Source organism: Podarcis melisellensis (assembly GCF_964234715.1).
Source record: "Podarcis melisellensis genome assembly, chromosome: 7".
Classification (NCBI taxonomy): domain Eukaryota; kingdom Metazoa; phylum Chordata; class Lepidosauria; order Squamata; family Lacertidae; genus Podarcis; species Podarcis melisellensis.
The window spans coordinates 20,854,643-20,876,779 of NC_138539.1; the positions used below are offsets into that span (position 1 = coordinate 20,854,643).

At 44.7% G+C, this 22,137-nt stretch overlaps 1 protein-coding gene across 4 annotated transcripts in view; it reads right to left on the reverse strand.

Annotated features, from left to right (window-relative positions):
* The window catches only part of OXR1 (oxidation resistance 1), a 191,295-nt gene that overhangs the window by 157,129 nt on the left and 12,029 nt on the right, over positions 1-22,137 (reverse strand). For 3 of the 4 annotated variants that reach the window (XM_081918727.1, XM_081918729.1, XM_081918726.1), the window contains exon 2: positions 14,768-14,812. The exons of the other annotated variant lie outside the window; for it this stretch is intronic. In XM_081918727.1, coding sequence (XP_081774853.1) covers positions 14,768-14,812 — 45 coding nt within the window. The remainder of the gene's footprint in view (positions 1-14,767; positions 14,813-22,137) is intronic. 4 annotated transcript variants of the gene reach the window in all.

Here is a 22,137-nt window from a genome sequence, read left to right on the forward strand (position 1 = left end):
CTCAAGGTATATATTCCTGTCTGCTTTGATTTTCTTGCAGAAGAAGGTGGTGCGATTTAACAGCATCAAAGCCCCTTCTCTCTCAGATGCTCACCACTCAGCCAAAGGGCAGAAAGGGACCCAGAGGGTTGTATTAAGTCCAACTCTGGGCTGTATTTGGCCTACAGGCTGGGTGGGGGAGCCCCACCACTGTCCTACGCAGCCATATAAATTCTTGTGTGCTCAACGCCAGCTTCCATTTCAGCCCCTTAAACCACAAGACGTGTCCCCAAAGCATCCAGGGAAGGAGAAAATTTCTCATTTCAAGACACAAGAGCTTTTCCAAGCATGGTATTGGCCTCCCTAAGCAGTTTCTAGCTGATACATGATCAAAGTGGCTGCACACTTCTTCCAGGAAGGGAAAGCAAGCTGTGATCTCCAAGGCTGGTTTGAAAGTAATGATTCTCTCTCACATCGCCCTCGTTTTCTTTAGGGAACAGTTTTTCCTCAGGGCTTAAAAACATGTGAACAGAACACCCCATGCCTCCAGAAGCTCCGTAATTATTTGAGAGTGATAACAAGCATGCAGACAGGAGCGATACAGTATATACTGAGGGTTGGGTTTTTCTGACACTGCAGCTTGAGTCCCTCTTACCAGGGAAATGTAGCTCAGGGAAAGACCATTGCTCAGTGGCGGAACAACTTCTTTGCATGTAGAAAGTCCCAGGTTGTTCTGCCACCGAACAATGGTCCTTCCCAACACTTTGAAGCCAAAATCTGGGATGCCATCTGGCTGGATTCCATCTTTCTGTTTTTTATCGGGAGAGCATGGCGGCCATTTTGGTAGCCGTGACCTGGCACAATTCCTCAATGAAGTCCCCACCCCCTTTGAAAAGCGCTTTTTTGGGGTGCTGCACAATATCACAGTTCTGAAAAAGCGCTTTTTCGGGGGGGGGGTTGTTGCACCATGAAATTGCATGAGACCACGGCAACCAAAATGGCCGCCACTCTCTCATGATAAAAATCAGGATGTTGTGGTTCCTAGTTCAAAGTAGGGGAGAGAGAGAGAGATGTTCTGACATAGAAGTTTCACAACTTTTGGTGGACTACAAGTCAGATGATTCTTTGGGGAAGCCAAGACAGTTAAGCTTATGTTAAACTGAAACACGTTTGCAGATGTGTCCTGAGCAATACGAAGTGGAGGTCTGTCAAAAGCTTTTTCAATCATAGCGCAGGAGCCGGGCTGTCTTATATAACAGCTCTCTTATATAACATTCACCCACCCTTCCCCAACAAAGTTATTTTCAGGCATCTTGGACTACAATTCCCATCAGCCCCAGCTAGTACAACAATAGTCCAAAACATATGTTGGTCACCAGGTTGCAAAGGGTTACCCTGGGAGGTAAATGGCAGGAAGAACCTGACAGTTGCAAATTTAAGTAAGCAAGCCAGTGGGGTCTTCTAGGAATCTCTGTTAGCCAAGTCTGCTGATGGTGCCAGATAATTTATCACGGCAAAATTCCAAGGAGGCTGCCAAACTAGGGAGGTATTTTGGTTTTGTATATTCTTTTTTAGTACCACAGCTTTATTGGTTTTACGTTGTGCCTTTGTTTTAATAATATTTTTTGTTTCAATATTGTACAATGCTTAGACATTTCTAAAATATTAAGTGGTTCATAAATGTTTTTAGATGATAGATAGATAGATGATAGATAGATGTTGTTGTTGTTTAGTCGTTTAGTCGTGTCCGACTCTTCGTGACCCCATGGACCAGAGAACGCCAGGCACCTCTGTCCTCCACTGCCTCCCGCAGTTTGGTCAAAGATAGATAGATAGATAACCTAAAAGCCACCTATCAATAGGTGGTTCATGAGGCACAAAACAAGCCAATGAGGGAATGGTAATGGAACTACCAAATCCAAAGCTTTATAAAAGCAGAGAGAGAGAGAGAGAGAGAAGGAGGAGGAGGAGGAGTACCCAGCCCATCTGGCTGGGTTTCCCCAGCCACTCTCACCTCCTATTGCACCCCTGTGGAAGAGGGAGCAGGGAATCTCCATTACACTGGCAGAGGTTCACCTGAATACTCTGGATCTTACCTTACTCATTCATTCATTCATTCATTCATTCATATATGATTGCAGACCTCTAAATGTATTGCACCAGTAAAAGCACTATTTTATTTCTACAGCCAGATGACAATGGCTTTCCCTGGCTTGGAGAGCTAACAACTCACAAAACCATCACCGAGCATGAAAATATGTCCTCGCGTGACTATTCTAACAAGGCAAGGGATAGCATGCAGAGCTATTTCAGCATTCGTGTATTTCAGAAAGAATGTGTAATTTCCTTTTTATTCGTATAACTAATCATATTTAGAGCACAAACCTGTGCATGTCTAAAAAGTAAGCCCTACTGAGTTCAATCGGCTTCAGAAAAGTGGAAGACAAGTTTTCTTAGCAGCAGGTTTCAAGAAGAACTTCTGCTTGGATATAGCAGAAGTGTGTTGCCTATTTCTTCCTTTCTCTCTAACTCTGGTAGCAATCGCAAGCAATTTAAAATTACCATGCAGTCAATTTTCTTGATATGGATAGCTTCTTATAACAAACACGATCTCAGTGGCTGTGAATCACAAGTGCAGCTGCGCTCAGTTCCTGCTTGCGGGCTTCCCATAGGCATCTCTGGTGGACACTGTGAGCTCCATTGGCCTGGTCCTGCAGAGCTCTTCTTGTGCCCTTAAAAACTCGCAACAATCTGCTCCTGGGAGCAACAGTGATTCTCATACTTCCCACTGCTGATACTGACAGTGCCTTGCATCAAAGCTGGTATTCAAAGGGCTTCTTTGAGCCTGCCGAAGGAAGCAGATATGCAGGCGGTTCAGCTTTTGAAAATGGTCGGGAGAAATTCTCCATGCTATTTGTAGGCAGCAAAATAGTGTGTGTGGAATTTCACCAAATGATCTACAAGGGATGAGTGAAGTTCTCCAGCTGTTCAGGAGAAGAAGAAGAATTTTCTGACATAGGGGAGGGGGGGGAATTTTTGGTTAGGGATCAGGGGTGAGATACCCACGTAATGGAAGCTACCCTCAGGTCCATTTATAATACACAGAGGCAGCTTAAGGTCCAAAATAGTTTGCTGCTGTAGAAGAGTAGGCTTCCGCAATACAGTTCTGGATGTTGATATAGTGGTACCTCGGGTTAAGTACTTAATTTGTTCTGGAGGCCCATTCTTAACCTGAAACTGTTCTTAACCTGAAGCACCACTTTAGCTAATGGGGCTTCCTGCTGCTGCCATGCACCGGAGCACAATTTCTGTTCTCACCCTGAAGCAAAGTTCTTAACCCGAGGTACTATTTATGGGTTAGCGGAGTCTGTAACCTGAAGCGTATGTAACCTGAAGCATATGTAACCCAAGGTACCACTGTATATACATACAGCCTGTAGGGCTGTGCAGATACAGATACGTATATATACAAGCACAAAGCACCTCTGTTGCTCCAGATGTAACACAGACTCCAACTCAATTCACTGGCTGGCTAACGAGCTGACATACCTTAATCACTTATATAGATGGCCCCAGGCCATTGCCATAGCAACTGGCTTGGCTGACCTTGTGCCTGTTGGCTTATCTCATATGTGGCGTGATTTGTGCCCACGAAGGAAATTAAGCCCTTCCTCCAACCATTTTGGCTCACTATGTTGAATTAAACTTTATTGTCAGTTCATATTTGGCTGTGAGTCATGGAAGACCTGCTCCGTACCTTGTAGGCCTTTTCCCAACTGGCCTGGGACAGTGTGGCCCTAACTGACTCTAGTTGCAAAATCTGAGGCTGATGAAGAAGCTAGAGACAATCTTGGCTGCCTTTTAGTACAGACTGCCATGAGCCACCATTGCAATGATTAGTAGCAACAGGAGTAGATCTGTTCTATGCTTATGATAACATTTTATTTACTCTTGCTAACAACACATGTTGTTTTAAATGTGCATTTTCTGTTTGACTTCCTTTAGTAACATTTTCTTGTGAAATGTTAAGATTTTTTTGTTAAGTTTGGAGCATTGAGTGTGCATTCTGTACCTGACCTCCTTTGTAATGTTTTATTTTGAAATCTTTTAAGATAAAATTTTAGTTTCCTGTTGATTATGTTGCTTTTTATATTTGACTTTCTTCAATGTTTTCTTATGGATTTTTTTATTTAATGTTTTAATGTAAGTTGTAAACCACTTTTTCTCTTAAAAATATAAAGTGGTATAGAAATGAAATTAAGAATAATAATAGTAATAATAAAATAAGGGAGGGGTTAGGAGCCTAGTCCAGTCTTTCCATCCAACAATATTAAAATAATATTAAACAACGCAAAAAACTGGATTTATCAATGTGCCCAAAATTCATGGTGGCTAAACTGGGGAGGCCATTTTTTTCCTATACTCCAAAAGATGGCCAAAATTATCCAAGTTCCAGAGAAGGTAAAATGAAAAAAGCCAGGAAATGATTTTCTGTTCATTCTTAGATCAGTCCTCCTCCTCCTCCTCTCCTTTCAACAGCAGACCCTCCTGGCATACCTAACATAGCTTTTAAATCTTCTCAGTTTCAATAGAGGTCTGCTCTACAGCAGAGAGAGCTGTAATTTTAGACTCCATAATTCTGAAATTCCGATTTTGGATATGGATCAAGTTTGGTCCATTTCACTTTTTATCTCTCAGATATGAAATAAAAAGTCTGTAACTATGAAGAAATGGTTTTCTACATATCACTATAGCGGGTAACCTGCTAACACATGACTTCAAAATACGTATTTGTAGCAGTCCATGTTTTTCCCAGGCTTTGATTCCCCCCTTCCTCTTAGAACCCTAGTATTGCTGCATGTGTTGATAGACTTTTCTGAACATTTTCCGGTTCTGTTTCCTCTGTCGATCATGCCACAGGAAAACATTTTTATGTAGATTTTTTTTCATTTTTTAGTGACTTATTGGTGCTGTAAATACTTATTGTCTTCGTGAAGCCGGTGCCTGGAATTAAAAGCTCTAAGTAGCAATGAAGAACTGCTGTGCATATACACCGACAATTTGCCTCAGGAAGTGCAAATAGGCCTCTGCCCCCAATTTAATATAAATTGTCCAAATGGGGAGGTCTGCAACTATAGTGGCAGGTTTAATGTGGCGTCATTAGCCTGAGCAAACATTCTGTGCACAGCCAAAACTTAAATCTGGTCAGAATAAAACACTTCCTGCACAAAACTGGACATCTTTTAGTAGCATTCTCATTATGTAAATATAAACAATCTCAGTAACAACCACTGTCACTACTTGTCAAAGGTATAAATAGCTTTATACCAGGTAAGGCTATTTGTCAATCTGTACTCTGACAGGCAGTGGCTCTTCCAAGATATCAGACTGAGCCTAGGACATTCCTCATTCACTGCATATTGTCTACTACTGAGCAATGGTCCATTGCCCAAAGGCAAGTTGGACCTTCCTCCTACCATTTTCCAATAGCTTAAACTTGCACCTCCCCTTTCCCATCCTCTTGCCAGGGGAAAGGAACCTTTAGTCCTTCAGATGCTGCTGGATGGCGGGGTGAGAGGAGAACTATAAATGCAATTTTTGGGGGGTTGGATGGAAGAAATAACGTCATAGATCTGGTTCCTAGAGAAGGGAAGGGAATGGCTATAGCAATTTTACGCATGCTATAAATGGCTAGTAAAGGTAAAGGTAAAGGTAAAGACACCCCTGACCATTAGGTTCAGTCGTGGCTGACTCTGGGGTTGCGGCGCTCATCTCGCTTTACTGGCCAAGAGAGCCGGCGTACAGCTTCCGGGTCATGTGGCCAGCATGACTAAGCCGCTTCTGGTGAACCAGAGCAGCGCATGGAAACACTGTTTACCTTCCCGCTGGAGCGGTACCTGTTTATTTACTTGCACTTTGATGTGCTTTCAAACTGCTAGGTTGGCAGGAGCAGGGACCGAGCAATGAGAGCTCACCCCGTCGCGGGGATTCGAACCGCCGACCTTCTGATCGGCAAGACCTAGGCTCTGTGGTTTAACCCACAGCGCCACCCGTGTTCCTCATAGAGAAGGTATTAGGCTATATACAATTGGGGTAATTGTGCAGCTGTTCCAATGTGCTTAAAAGAGTTAAGGTTTTCTGAGTTCTGGGGGGAAAGGGGGGGGCGACAGAAACTGAACGTGAAAGATATATATTTTGATCCTGACATATAAATGAACATAGTGTGGCTATTCTGTAGTGAATGGTCAGTCCTTTTTAAGATGCTATTATAGCGCTGTATGCACTGCAAACTCGCACTGTCATTCTGGGTGGCGCAGATTATGGCTGCAGTTCTATACATACCTGGATGTAAGGCCTATTGAAATCAATCTAACTGACCTCAGAGTAAACATCCAGAGGACTGCATTATATATTTTCATATGGGGAAGTTAATATGGTGATTTCTGTGCACTTTCTACATCTTACCAATTAATTTGCAACAAGTCCCTTGCAACTAAAATGACAGCAATGTTAACTCTCTCTTTTTTTGCTACTCACACAAAACAAAACACAGAAGAAATAGGGACCTAGAACAACAAACCCACACGAGTAAGTGCAATTCAATCCCCTCTCCTGAAATCCTAAAGAAAGCCTTTTTTGTTTGGCTTAATTTAGCTCCAAAAGTCCACTCAGCATAATAGGAAGCTCAAGGACATCTTTGCCTCAAGTTCCTCTTTCCAAATATATACACAGAAGGTTTAGTTGTAGGAAATTCAAACCTAGCCTGCAAAACCTGTGCATATTTACAATCTATTCAGGGCTGACTCCAGCCTTTGTGAAGGCCTTGAGCAATGATACAGTGGTACCCCGGGTTAAGTACTTACTGTATTTTTTGCTCTATAAGACTCACTTTTTCCCTCCTAAAAAGTAAGGGGAAATGTGTGTGCGTCTTATGGAGCAAATGCAAGCTGCGCAGCTATCCCAGAAGCCAGAACAGCAAGAGGGATCGCTGCTTTCACTGTGCAGTGATCCCTCTTGCTGTTCTGGCTTCTGGGATTCAGAATATTTTTTTCTTGTTTTCCTCCTCCAAAAACTAGGTGTGTCTTATGGCCTGGTGCGTCTTATAGAGTGAAAAATACGGTAATTCATTCTGGAGGTCCATTCTCAACCTGAAACTGTTCTTAACCTGAAGCACCACTTTAGCTAATGGGGCCTCCTGCTGCCGCCGGAGCATGATTTCTGTTCTCATCCTAAAGCAAAGTTCTTAACCTGAGGTAATATTTCGGGGTTAGCGGAGTCTGTATCCTGAAGCGTATGTAACCTGAAGCATATGTAACCTGATGTACCACTGTATCCTTACTGGGGGCCATCCCTGCCTCCCTGAGATGGTCTATCTGTTCCTGGCCAGTGTATCCACTACTGCCCCTTCACTTATTATTATTTTTAATGCAACTATAACAGAAAGAAAGAAAATAACAGTGGCAACTCACATTAACAACAACAACGAAAAGAGTTAATCACTCTTGACAGACATATATATGCAGTCTTTATGCCCAAACAGATGCAATCATCTGTCTCATTTGGATAATGCAGAAAGGACAGTGAGACCTTCAGACCGCCAAGCGATAGATTGTGGGTGTTTGCCCTTCCAAACTCACACTTCAAAAGTCTCTTCGCAACAATAACAGCTTGCAGGATCCAATTTCGTTGTCCATCTGTTAATTCCCACATCACCCAAATATAATTTAAAAGTATGTGAGCATCTGTAAATATCAAGGGTTCCCCTCCCAAAAAAACCCACACACAGTTAATATGAACAACAACCTCTAACCAGAAAGTTTAGGGCACACCTACATCATGTGCCTCCGGCATTCTTTCCTGTGAAGGCACTGCTGAGTCAGAACAGGTCTGGAAAAACCATTTCCGTTGAATCATTGGCATTTTTAAGTCTAAAGAAACACTGCATGTAGACACTGAAGCAACTCCCCATTGATCGAGCTGAGTGTTCCCTATACCAGAGGTTCTCAAGCTGTAGTCTGTGGACCACCAGAGGCTCACAAGCTTCATTCAGGACTCTTTGGTGTGTCTGCGAATTTGTGGTTGAAAATGAAAGGTCACACATCTATCCCACTGAATATTTATATTGATTTTTAAATTGCATTTTTATTGCTTCTTTTATTTCTTACATTGCCTTTTATTGCATTGCGCTTTGAATTCCATGGCATTACAATTGCTGCAACAGGCAGAAAGATCTTTAAGTGGTCCACCAAGACCCACGGCAATTTCCCAGTTGCCTATAGGGGGAGAGGCTTAGGAAACACTATTCCATTCATCTCTATGGCCCCAAACCTCTGGTTTACAGCATTCCAATAAACATTTATAAACAGGTTTAACTTTCTGTAAAGATCCCGTTATTTCCTCACCAATATAGGAGATGCTGAGGCACCCGAAGCTGATGGCCAAAAACAGACACCGAAAAGTGTTGTAACTGAGCACCACTAGGGAAGTTGTCTCTAAACTGCATGTTGAAAATGACAAAAATTATCGCGTCCAATCCTATTAAGTGATCTAGCACAATCAGCTCACTTCTAAATCTATTGACCCTGCACCACCACGACTTTTCTCTTCCACTGTCACTAACCAGGTTTCCCCAGTAATATATTCAGACCCAGTCAGGTTGTAACATATTAACAAAGATTCAAGTTTATTGTGAACACAAACAAGTTTTAAATGCTTTGAAACACTGTAATCTGATTCACTCTCTCTGTCTCCCCTCTGTCTCTAACTCACTCTGACTCCTATGCCTCCCAACCAACCGAAACTAACTGCCCAAACCCCTGTGTAGAGCCTTAAGCACAGTTAGGCTCCGCCCCTGGGCTTTCTTATTGGTCAGCCTATTAACCCTTTCTCTCTCTCCCACAGTACAACATCTCCATAATGAGTGGGCAAACACCACAGCTTCATCTCCTACGAAAGAGGTGGAGTGGGTGGAACAGTCATCCAGCATTATTATTATTATTATTGCAATTTTCAGGACCAAATGGGGGTGTTGGCTTACCTTAGTGTTCTCATGCATTCTTGAGCATGTCAGGAAAGCCTTGCATTTTCTATACCTATATATTTGGAAAGATGTCTGTCTGTTTGTCTATCTGTTTTCTATGCATTCAGACTCCCCTTCAGATACCGCCTCCAACTTGGGTTTCTAAGATGGAGCAGCAGTTTTTTTTTTGTCTAAGTTCCATCAAACACTACCATCAAACACTATTTTAACCAGATTTCACACGATGGTTCCTGAGATCAAGGAGCAGGTTCTAGTTTTGGTTTGGATACCACTGGGTGCCTTTTTGAATCAAGATGGTGGACTGAACCTTTCAAAGCTGCATGCATTTGGACATCTTTTAAGGTATCACAATTGTCATGCCCCTGCTGGAGGAATCCTCTTCAGAGGAACTGCTGCTCCCCAAAGCAATCATTACAGGCTGTGTCAGTGGGCAGTGAGACAGAGCAGCAGGATCAAAGGCTTTCAGGTCACAACACTACAACTTATTTCAGAAGGCATAGAGCAACTCTGCAGAGAATCAGAGGTGGGGCCTGAACTGCCACAGAGTCCCGCTGTCACTTCAGGCCCAGCCAGATGCAAGACTGCTGATCCGAAGAACAAGGGCTCCTCAGGAGCAAGGGGTTACTCAGGCAATCCAGAAAGCCTGCAGCTGTGCTCTGGGTGGGGCAATGAAAGTTCATGGTTAAACATCTCCAGAGTGTGCTGGAACAACAGTATTGAGCCATCTTCTGGCTGGTGACTGCACTGTCTCTCTTGTGTTTTGATTTTGGACTGTGACCAGACCAGACCTTTGGATTGTTCATGTGAGTAGACTTGGGACTGCTGGGTCAGGTTTTCTCCAAAGCAGGACAGTAACTGGATTTAGCATGATGTTCCCTGAGATCAATGAGCAAGTTTTCAATACGATTTTCAATCAAGATGGCGAACTGAATCTTTCGATGCTGCACTTATTTTAACCATTGATTTAAAAAGTGCACAGATGTTTCTGTTTGTTTCTTAGAATTCCCAAGTCATGATGGGTATGAGCCTGCTAGTGCTATATATTCTGCTACTTTGTCATCTCAAATTCTACTGCTGTCAGTCTCTGCCTCCCAGTGCTGTTTTGCCAGCACTCAGAACTGCACAATTACATTTGCAAACCAACCTACATACAACGCTCAAAACTCGTTAGAGCAACGCATAAAAGATCCTTTATGGTAATGATCACAACATTCCGCAATCCCTGAAATAAACAGAAAATAGCCACCAACCGCACAGCAGAGGTAATGACAGAAGCCTGAAAAGTATATTTCACTTTGCAAACAAGTTAAGAGATGTATTGCTCAGTCCTCACCGCAGAGAGATCAGAAGGGAAGCTTATGCAGAAAGATGTATTATTCTGTTCAAGAGCCTTCTTTCCTGAAATGAATACCTCTGAAGCCTCCAAACCCCTGTGCAGTAAATCTAACCACTGACATTGGGAAGGGGGAATACATTTCATTATTTGCATTCTTTAAATAAAGTAGCGTTGACTTTTCTGTGATGGGGGAGGCAACTGGAATCCAGTTCACAGGCTGTTTACATTCACTGTCTAGTCCTCCAAGGCTCATGAAAAAATAATGTGCCTCGGGAATTAAAATGGGTCCTATAGCTCTATCTAATGTATGCATTTTGGAGCCTCACACTGAAAGTATCGCACTTGAAGGGCACTTTGCTGGTGGGTGCATGCATAGTTTGAAAGACAGGTCTTTTCATTTAAGATGCATCCCTACCTAGTTAACGGCAATGTGAAAATCTAAACAGGATATACAGGTCTAGTGCCAGTGGAATGCTGGATCCCTAAAACCATAGCTAGCTGATCAGACGCTGGGAACATGTGTTCCCTCCTCTCTGGAGCCAGCGTCAGGCCAAGGCATTGTTCTGTCAGAGGCAGAGCACAAAATGGTGCCCACACCTCCACCAAGGTCAAAGTTTCTAGTACCCAAAGCTTGCCAATTTATTTTGGTTCCTAAAGCAGAAAACCCCACAAGTCCTTAATTACAAATTAAGCAACGTACCATTTCCGGCCCTGTCGCAACATTCCAAATCTGCTTCCTGTGGCAGCTGCCTCACTCTACCTAATTGCAGAGCAAATTCCCTCTTCCCTTCCTTTGTTGGCGTTAACTACAGTTTAGTGCTACACGTGCACCGATGCTAACCATGGTTAGCTCCAGTTATGGTTTCATCGTGCACAACAGTTTGAATGCACTGTGTAGATTGGGGGCAACTTGTCCTACATGGTTGTCCTCAAGGTGACCTCATAGTAACATTTATCTGGCAGGGGAAAGAGTTCTGGACACCGTATTTCAAGACATTCTTAAGAGAATGACGTAGCCTAGAATTCAGCCGAGGTTATGGGATGCATATCCAATATGAACTCCAAGTATATCAATTACTCTAATGGCTTTCTGCAGTAATGTAGAACACTGTAACCCACAGTCTCATAGTAAAGAGTGTCCTAAAAATAATACATAATATCAAGGCATGAAAAATCAGTGCCTTTCTCTATATTTATGGCTGTTTTTTCTGTTCTGGTATTCCAAGAAGGGAACAGTGAAATCTATATTAATGTCATTTCTCTCTCTACTTTTTCAAAATCATTATGCACTGCATGGTTGCTGGTGTAATGCAGAAAGCACATAATCCTGTTTAGAACCGAATGTTGTTGTTTTTCTTTCAATGCTTAGGGGCCGGAATCAATGCATTAAAAAATCATAATGCACAAGATTAAAGCGCAATCTTTACAGAGAGAAGCTAGTGGCCTTATTGTTGCTGTTTTCGGATGTTACTGTGGTCTTGTGATTTTATGTTGCATAGTACCTTATGACATTTTTACGCAAGTGCCGTTGGAGGAAGCAAAGAAAGGGCAAGAATGCTGCAGGATTTGGGCGAATGAACTGTGCACAGATGCACAAAGATGCACCACCACTCCCTTTTTTGCCAGAAGAAGCCCAACTGCTGAATGTCAGGAGTAGGGAGCCCTCAATTCCCCTTCCTCTGGAGATAGATTTGGGCCATAGCTCAGTGGCAGGGCATGTGCTTTCTATGACGATGGTCTTAGAGTCAATCCCTGGCACCTCTAGTTAAAAGGGTCCAAGTAGCAGGTGATGTCTGAGACCCTAGAGGACCACTGATAGAGTGTAGACATACTGAGCTAGATGGACCAATTGTCTGCTTCCTATCATCCCATGAGACTGAATGATGGCTGTTCACTTGTGCATGTAGAAATTGTGACGGGCACTTGCTGGCATGAGGACCAGGCATCCAGTTTCACCAGCCACTGAACCATCCCCAAGTGCAGCCTGTTCACATTTATGCTGAAGACCTCTATGGCTCGGCACTGGATAATGTATTGGTTTGGAGCCCAAACTCACGTTTCACGGTGGCAACGTTGTCCCATGCATGAGGAAGGGCAAGTGGGTCCTGGAGATGTGCCCAGAATTCCAGTTAACTCGGCCACTTCCTTGTGTGGCAGAATGCAAGTCTCCTCTCTGCCCACACCTGACTGGCGCAAGGCCTCACACCAGGGTCAATCTGGACTTGATGCACCAATGACTCATCCCAAGTTGTTGTTGTTTCCCTCCCTGCACAGATCTAAGAACACAACTCACCATTATGTGCTTTTGCACTGGACTGGACTTTGGTTTCTGCTGTTGTGTGAATAGTAAAAAGGTAAAGGTAAAGGACCCTTGATAGTTAAGTCCAGTCGCAGACCACTCTGGGGTTGCAGCACTTATCTTGCTTTACAGGCCAAGGGAGCAGGCATTTGTCTGCAGAGAGTTTTTCCGGTCATGTGGCCAGCATGACTAAGCCGCTTCTGGCACAATGGAACACTGAAACCAGAGCAGCGCACGGAAACGCTGTTTACCTTCCTGCCGGAGTGATACCTATTTATCTACTAGCACTGGTGTGCTTTTGAACTGCTAGGTTGGCAGGAGCTGGGACCGAGCAACGGGAGCTCACTCAGTCGCAGGGATTCGAACCGCTGACCTTCTGATCGGCAAGCCCAAGAGGCTCTGTGGTTTAGACCACCGTGCCACCCGTGTCCCTGTGCGAATAGTAGCAATACCAAATAAAAGGAGTTGCTTATGATCATGTAGGCATTTGTGAAAGGGGTACAACCACCCAAGGCACATTTCAGAAAACCACCCCTGCTGCCAAACTGCAAAAGAAGCTCTGAAGTGACTTAGCTCTGTTTCAGCAGCTCCAATCACAGCAGTTCAAGAGAGGAGAGGTGGGAGTTCTACTTTATTTCATTCTAAGTTATCTTATAGCCCAAGGCAGAAGCAGCTGATAGGCATTATTAACTCCTCTCTGTGTCCTCCCCAACAGTTAAGCTGCTCTTGTTGCTTATGCCGATAAGTCACTACAGTAAGGCGTTCTTTAAACCTCCTTGCACTCAATTAGGTTGTCACACCTATCTGTATCCAAACTTAATGACATGCAATTTCATGCAGAGCTTATAGTTGCAAGGCTGGAAGTTGCCGCATGCTGACTACTTTTATCTTTCCTGGTGTAGAGCAGGGAGGAGAAAGTCAACAACGACAAAAACCACGAACATTAACTTTTGTGATAATGTATTTGTAGGTCTGAAAGGTTGAAAACACACTGATGGTGGAGGGGATACAAGAAGCAACATAAGGGTTAAGTCAGTCAAGGTAAACAATAGGAAAATAAAAATTTCTACAAAATAGCAAAGAGGCTGTTTTTACTGGAGACATAGTAGGGCAAACTAAACATTGCATTATATTGGCGATCACATTCAATGTCTCTTGTTTGCTTTAATTTAGGGGTGGGAACCTTTTGGCCTCCCCAGTTGTTGCTAAACTGCAACTCCCATTATTTCCAACAAACATGGCCAATGGCCAGGGATGATGGGAGTTGTAGTTCAGCAACATCTGGAGGGCCAAAAGGTTCCCCACACCTTTTTGTCCCCCAATAGCAACTGGGTGTGGAGGAAGAGGAAATTAGGTTTCGGGCTGTGAGATGCAGGGAGGGAGGTTTTCACACCCCTTCCCTCTGTGCTGCAATCCTAGTGAAAAATCCCCAACATCCTGGCACAACCGGCCCTACCGTTAGGCAGAGTGAAGTAGCTGCCTCACACGGGAGACTAGAGAGAGCTGGGAGAAGCAGCAAGATGCTCGAGGGCAGAGTTGGGAGTGTCACATTACCTTGTGCCCCTTAAGTGAGCTCTGCTGCCCGCAAGGGTGGTGAAGGATACTGCCCAATTATCAGCGTGAAAGGAAGATTTCACTGCTGGATAAAGAATTGCCACAGGGGGCCAGTTCACTTCAGGCAGCAAAATGTCTTGGACTGGCCATGCTCCCCATGCCAGCACTCAGCTGCTATTTATCCCATGAGGGGAACTGCTGTTGGTTGCAATAACCACTTCTCTGCCATAGCAAATAATAGCAGCTGTGCGTGTGATTTTGGTGGGTCTCAGACACGGCATAAAGGTTTTGCCCTCTCCCCACATGAAGTTGCCCCAGTTCCTTATTAGGCTACCCACAAGTGCTTGTTGTTGTTGTTTTTAGCAAAACATTGAATATGATCACACACTTTTGGTGATGCTGGTCTCTGCCTTTTGCTGGTGCTGTATTCTCTCTTCAGTCCATCAGCTAAAACCTATTTGTTTACGGAAACAATGGTTTTAGCCATGGATCCTAAACAAGCACAGCTCAACGCTTCCCGGAATGCACAGCATGCATGCAAAGTGAATCTAATACTCACTGAGTGGCCTCGGGTGAGTGACTATCTCTCAGTCTCAGTTCCCATCTGCAAAAGCAAGAATAACGTTCTACCTCATGGGACAGTAAAGGGAGGCAAGAAGGAAGGAAGGAAGAGCAATTTGCACAGAGTTGCTATAGATCACAGGAAATGCAAATAATTATGAAATAATATAGTTCATAGAAATGTTCTTAACATGACCATTAAAACGTAAGCGTAAAGCTTCAACAACATTCTTAACTGATTACTTCAAAAATACCCAAGTTCATATACATATGTGTGACACTTTTGTTATATGTTGTGATCTACCGTATTTTTTGCACCATAACACTCACTTTTTTCCTCCTCGAAAGTAAGGGGAAATGTCTGTGCGTGTTATGGAGGAAATGCCTACAGGTGGCATGCCTACGGATTTTCCTCCTCTAAAACCTACGTGCGTGTTATGGTCGGGTGCGTGTTATAGAGCGAAAAATACGGTAATTTCAAACAAATAACATACCAGAGCTGCTCAGAAAATGACAATCCTATTTTGTTTTTTGCCTGCCCATTTCAGAGCTGTTCCATGCCTCCAAATGTTTTTATTTGCTTTCAATTCTATATTTTTACCGACACTCTTTAAGTAGCAGAGAGAGCAGCTCTGGAGAACAGAGAATAGCTGCTGCCAAACACTAGCCTTTAAAATCTTCCCAGAGCTGAATTCTGTTGTAATCCACTCCTAATGTACCCCAAGCCACAATCTGCATCACATCCTTGTCTGTGACCCAGCAGTTCATCCAGAAAGCATCTAGAAGAAGCCAAATAAAAAGTGAAGATAGATTTTGGCTCGGCATAAAAGTCCCCATTCAATGGATGCAGAATCTCACGGCTTTAAGTACATTATTTCTCTGGAAATGGTGCACAACACAGAAGGCCAAATGCCAAGTTATATTAAGCAGATCTTTTAAAAGACTGTTATGCTGCCCTTTAAGTGTCTGCACTGCAAGGATAGTGCCATCAGGCCCATTCAGATGCATAACCACACATTAGACCAACGAGTAGCCGCAGCCCTGCCATTGCACATGTTGATTACCCTCCCCGCATCCCTGGCACCTGTGTGCACAGTGCAAATGTCTGCAAGGAGGGTGCTGTGCATGAAGGCATCCAAGTGATTTGGGAACCTGAGCAACCAAGGCTTCAGAGTGCATGGCAGAATTTTACACAAGGCTCCCTTGCTGCCGATGCATGCGCTATACGTGCAGGTGCAAGGGCAGAGCTAGTCACGGTCTGCAACATCGAGGGCATGTGTGGCTACTTGGTGAGGCTTCGTTCATGTTCTGGCTTTGCACATAGAATATACGACAGATAGACTGCATGATACTCCATGCCGCACAAGACGAGAGAAATCACGTGGCTGCTGTACCAATTCAAGAAAGCAGCAAATACACACAGAACTGCAAAAGAGGACATTTGCACACACACACAACTGCAAAGGAAGACGTTCAGAGAAATTTGGGGGGAGCCTGGGAGGGGGAACAGGAGGCAAAAGGTTGGGCTTAACCCAGATCTTTGCTTCAGCCAAGAATCTTTTAGAGATGTCTGTGTTTCCCCTTTCCTGCCCTGCATCTACACTTGCCCTGTCCCTTGTCACCTATCTATGCATGTGCCTACTACAAAATCTGGCAGCAGGGCCCAGGTTCTTAACTCCTTGTGCCACAGGGACAGTTTACAGGGAGAGAGGTTGGCTGGCCTGAGCCTTGCTGTCCCTCAGTGTGTCCTGCCAATGGCAGTCGGCCCAAGAGGAATCAGGTAGCCTGGAGAGCCATTAGGGATCCTTCCAGCCTTATCTATCTAAGAACTCTCAAAGCATCTATCTGGGCAACTTGTGGATACACAAAGGTGACAAATAAGCTTTAGCATTGCCTTGGACCACAAACCCATCCTTAACCAGCTGGCCTTCTTGATCCCAGTCACCTAATCTGACATCTGATTCATCAACCCATCTCCAATGTCCTCTACCTCCAGCTTCTTGGATCCATGTTTACCAGGCTCAGAGCCCAACCACTGGCCTTTTTGGACCGTGCCTTTTCCCTTTCTCTGATTTGCTACTTTTCAACTCTTGACTCCAGTTCTCCCTGTGAACTGGTGACTGACTGAACTGTCTTCTCACTTCCTCCATGTGCGAATTCATCTTCAGTAAACGAGAGAGAGAGAGAGAGAGAGAGAGAAAGAGAGAGAGAGAGATCTGGCTTAAAATGAACAAGTTCCACCTCCTCCATGACACATGTATACAAATCATGTAAGTTTAGGAAGCCAAATGCATTTGTTATCATCATTCCCCAACAGTTATCTTGAATAAAGAATAAAGCAAAGTACAGCTCTTAACTCTAAAGGCAAAATAAATACCTCTTCACTGTGCCTGCCCAGAACCCCTGTGTGTTTAAATTCCTGGCTTTAGTGAGCCAAGTTCACTTGCACAAAGCACGTTTGCCTCATTCAGATATGACTGAAAAAGCTTCATTCCATTAGCGCGGCTGCCTTTCTCATTCAAATCCCCCTCACAAGCCACTTCTGATAGTCAACACACATTCTCCATAACAGCTATTTTATGTCAAAGCAGAAAGATCAACATCAAGCAGCATGAGCTTGAAGCATCCCACCCCCACCCTCAATTCATTTAGAGATTGTGAATTATAACACATTCATGTCTTATCAGATTGATCTTCAATAAGTCCTGATTGTTAGCGATTTCAATGGATCCTTGAATGCAGGGAGTTCAGCTACTGTGTTGATTCTCAGTACCAGGTCCTTAGCACCTTACAAGATTAATGCAACACTGATCGTGACAATGTGCCTTTTTAGAGAGCTTTTTACAGTATGCTGAAAACATTTTGTTAAGAGGCAGCATGCCTCTTAATCACATCTGTTTGTGCAGGTTGGCAGAATGCTGTTGTGCTCATGTCCATCTTACAGGCTTCCTTCAAGCAGAGCCAGTGTGGTGTAGTGGTTAAGAGCAGTAGACTCGTAATCTGGGGAACCGGGTTCGCTTCTCCGCCCCTCCACATGCAGCTGACCTTGGGCCAGTCACACTTTTCTGAAGTCTCTCAGCCCCACTCACCTCACAGAGTGTTTGTTGTGGGGAAGGAAGGGAAAGGAGAATGTTAGCCGCTTTGAGACTCCTTAGGGAAGTGATAAAGCGGGGTATCAAATCCAAACTCTTCTTCTTCATCATCTGGTTGGCTCTTGTGAGAACAGGTGCTGGACTGGATAGGCCATTGGCCTGGTCCAGCAGTTCATCTTATGTTCTTATTGTGAGAAAACCTGACGATAAATCTGTGGTCTATCTAGCCTAGTAATCACCCTATTTCTGGAGCTGGCTCCCCATTCTTCATGTGATGAAGGTAAGGAGGCCTCCCAAGGCAAGTTAAACATATTTCATCTGACAATCTCTTATGTATATTGAGCTGTGTAAAATTTGGCCATCTTTGGATTAGTGAAGTAGCTGAGTTTCCATCTGGAATGTCACAGATATCTGCTTTTTCCACCAAAGCTCTATAAGCCTAAAAATACTGGGTGGGGGGGGTGGACTTACTCAGGGCTTAGATTTTACTAGGCTATCCAAGATAACAATAAATGAAAATGCAGAAGGGAATGTTTCAAGGCAAGGGAGTCAACCTTTCTTAGCAAGCAGGGAACAATTTGTCTGTATTTCTGATGGCAGCTCTGTCAATATATATATATCCCTAGAATTATCACTCTGCTCATTTTAGGAGTGAACTTCTTACCCATCAGCCTCTCTTGCAAAGGACAGTAATATATAAAGCACAATCCTTAATCCTATATTTTATTGAAAAGCTGTCCAACAAAGAAAATTTAACGCTTGCCATCTTCTCTCAAATCTCACCGGAGGCTCCAACCAGGAGTAATTTGTATTCTGCCCCAAAGAGGTTCTTAACTCATTACGTAAGCCTTCCCAACACTGCACAGGAAATTGCTATTACTCTCCATAAGTTTTTTTTTAGAAGGCAATCGTTTTGGTCCTACTGTAGCTGCCATAGCCCAAACCTCAAGCTCAGAGTCAGAAGAAGACGACAGCCTGGCTGGATCTAAGGCTGCTATGACACGGGCTGTAGTGGTGGGTCAGGCTCCTAAAACTGTGAGGCCACCAAACCAAAGCCCACCAAACCCAGGCCCCCATGAGAAACTTACCTTGAGCTTGAGGAGCCAAGTGGCTCCTTCACTACCATGCCTGCCAAACAGCATGCCTGGCAGAAGACCCCAAAATAGAGAAAGAAAACCCCTGTGCCCAGGCCAGGCTTCTGGCCCTCTTAAAGTCTTCTTTAAGCAAGGTATTGGGACTTAAGACAGGTAGGCTGAACAGGTGAACAGCCTTCAACAACCTCAGGCCATCCAGATGTTATTAGACTACAATTCCCATTGTCCCTACTGGCTGGGGTTTATGGGAGTTAAGAGTTCAACAAGGTGTGGAAGGAATGGGGAAGGCTGGGCAAGAGACAGATTCCTAAAGGCCTCAATCCATTTTTGTTGGAACAATTTGCTCAGACAGAGCTATCCATGGTGTTTGCCTTGCTCCATCATGAATTACGCTCTCCTTATTGGGACCAGCACAAGACAACAGGCACAGAAAGAATATGATGCATCAAAAACAGAATTTGTTGAACATACCTATGATGGGACAATGAGCTACTTGTGCGTAAAAGGGTTGGTCCCTCAGAGTTTGCTCAGCGTAGCAAAGCTCTGCCTTGAGCGGAGCCCTTTGACATGGCTCCGTCAGTCGCTGGTAGAATCCGACAGTGGGTGCCTGCGGAAACGCTTCCAGCATAAAAGCTGCTTAACGGAAACACGTCTCCTGGATTCCCTGCGTGACCGTTTCCGGCGAGGGGTGGGGGTTCCTAAAGGGGGCCTTGATACCTCTCCACTGTTTTCACTGGAAGTGTCCCAGAGCCTCTCCTCCGATTCCCTTCCCCTTGGAGCTCCTGCTCCCCCCCTACTGGTTCCCTCTTCTGCTGCAGAGTCTCTCCTATTCTCCTGGAGCCCTACCGCCACCTGTTCTTCCGATGGCAATTTCCTGACATCCACCTCCCCCCCAGGCCCCCCTCCTCCCGCCTCCTCTCTTGCAGGCGGTGAGGCTGGAAAGCCTCGGAAGGAGCTCTCCTCGTCATCAGAGGATTCAAACACTTCTAGCCACTGCCTTCCGTCTCCTTCCCCTTCTTCCTCTTCTTCGTCTGAGTATGCTGCTTCCTCAACCCCTGACTCTGGGAACCCTTCAAACACCCCTTCCTCATCGGTGGTTCCGAAGTGTTCCCTCCTAAATCGCGCCACAGGCTGCGGTTTTCTTGGGAAACGCCGATGGAACGTTTCTATTAAAACCTCGTCATGGACTTCTTCTGCCGGCACCCACGTGTTTTCTGACTCTTCCTCCCCCTCCCATTCTACCAAGTATTCCACCTGATTCCCCTTCCACCTGGAATCGATGATTCCTGCCACTTCCATGTTGCGTTCTCTCTCTTCTATGACGGGTGTTTGGGTGACCTCCCTCTCACGTTCCCCCCACTCCCGTCCCTCTCGGTACGGCGACAGTAATGATCTGTGAAATACTGGGTGCAGTTTCATGTGACTGGGCAATCTGAGTTTAAATGCTACTGGGTTAACCTGTTGTATGACCTCAAAGGGTCCCAACCGTTTGGGTCTCAATTTCTTACATCCTCCCTTGAACGGCAGCCCTTGGGTGGATAGCCACACCCGGTTTCCCACCCTTATGGTTTCACCTTCCCTTCTATTTCTGCCTGCTTGCTTCTTATATTCTTCCTTGGCTTTCTCCAAGTTGAGTTGGAGCTGCCGATGGATTGCTTCCATCTCTTCCACAAAATGTTCCGCCGCCGGTACATTCCAGCTCTCCCCTCCTTCTCCTGGAAATGCTCGGGGGTGACACCCATAATTGGCCAGAAAGGGACTCATCCCTGTGGACACGTTCTCCGCGTTGTTGTAGGCAAATTCTGCCAGAGGTAACTTATCTACCCAATCATTTTCTCTGTCTTTTACATAGCACCTCAGGTATTGTTGCAAAACCCCGTTTGCCCTTTCGGCCTGCCCATTTGTTTCTGGGTGTCTGGCGGTGGAAAAACTTACCTCCACGTGCAGCAAGCTCATTAGCTTCCTCCAGAACCTGGAAGTAAATTGTTTCCCTCGGTCACTCACAACCCTCAAGGGGGCGCCATGCAACCTGAAAATATGCCTTACAAACAACCTTGCGGTTTCTTCCGCTGTGACTGCGTGTGAACAAGCTATAAAGTGGCACATCTTAGTTAGTAGATCTACTACCACCATTACAGCTGTTTTCCCTTTGGATTTCGGTAGATCTGTCATAAAATCTATGGATACCATCTCCCATGGCCTTTCTGGTGTGGGTAAGGGTTCTAATAACCCCGCTGGCGCCAGCCTCTCTCCTTTAGCTCTCTGGCACCTGTCGCACCCCCGGACATACTCCCGCACGTCTTCCCTCACCTTGGGCCACCAAAACTCTCTGGTAACCAACCACATGGTCTTGTGCTGCCCGAAGTGCCCCGCCGTGGGGTTATCGTGTAACTGTTTGAGCACTCGCCCTCTTAGTTCCCCATCTGGTATGTAGAGTGCCCCTTTGTAATACAGCTTTCCATTCTTTTCCTCAAAATCCCCTGTGTTCTCCCCTGTTTCCCTGAGTTCCCTAAGCTTTTCTTGGGCATATTCATCGTTCTCAGTACCCTCTACCAGTTCTCTTTGCCCCACCAATGCTGCCCCACAAACCCAGTAGTCCTCAGGGATGATGTGTCTTTCTTCCGCCGCTCCCTCCCCCTCCAAGTACTCAGGTTTTCGGGAGAGAGCGTCCGCTCTAACATTCTAACATGGCAATACTAGTCTGTGTGCGCGCACTGGACTACAGCTAGAAATTTTATTTTCTGCTGACTCTGTTAAGTTATTTTACCATAATATCCTAGAACCTGATATAGATTATAGAATTTGCTTCTGATCTGTATTGTACTGTGCTCTAGGCTTGCCAAATAACTCAGGCTAAAAGTTTGAACAACAACACCACCACCACATGGGGGAACTGCTTAGTCATAGCTGTAATATTTCAGTTCATTAATCGTCAAGAGCAATAGGCAGATAGATATATAAAGCTCTCTTATACAAATGAAGACTCAGCTGAATGTAAGCGATACAGCCTATGTGTGACAGTAACAGGACAGATCTTGTTACCTTTCTGTAATAATAGCTTTACCATACTTCCTGTTTACATGACCTATGTGAAGGCACCTCTAAAGTCTTCCACTCAATATTGTACTGCAACATCCAGCTCTTAGCAGGGCCAAAATTACAGTTTAACATCTGAAGGAAAG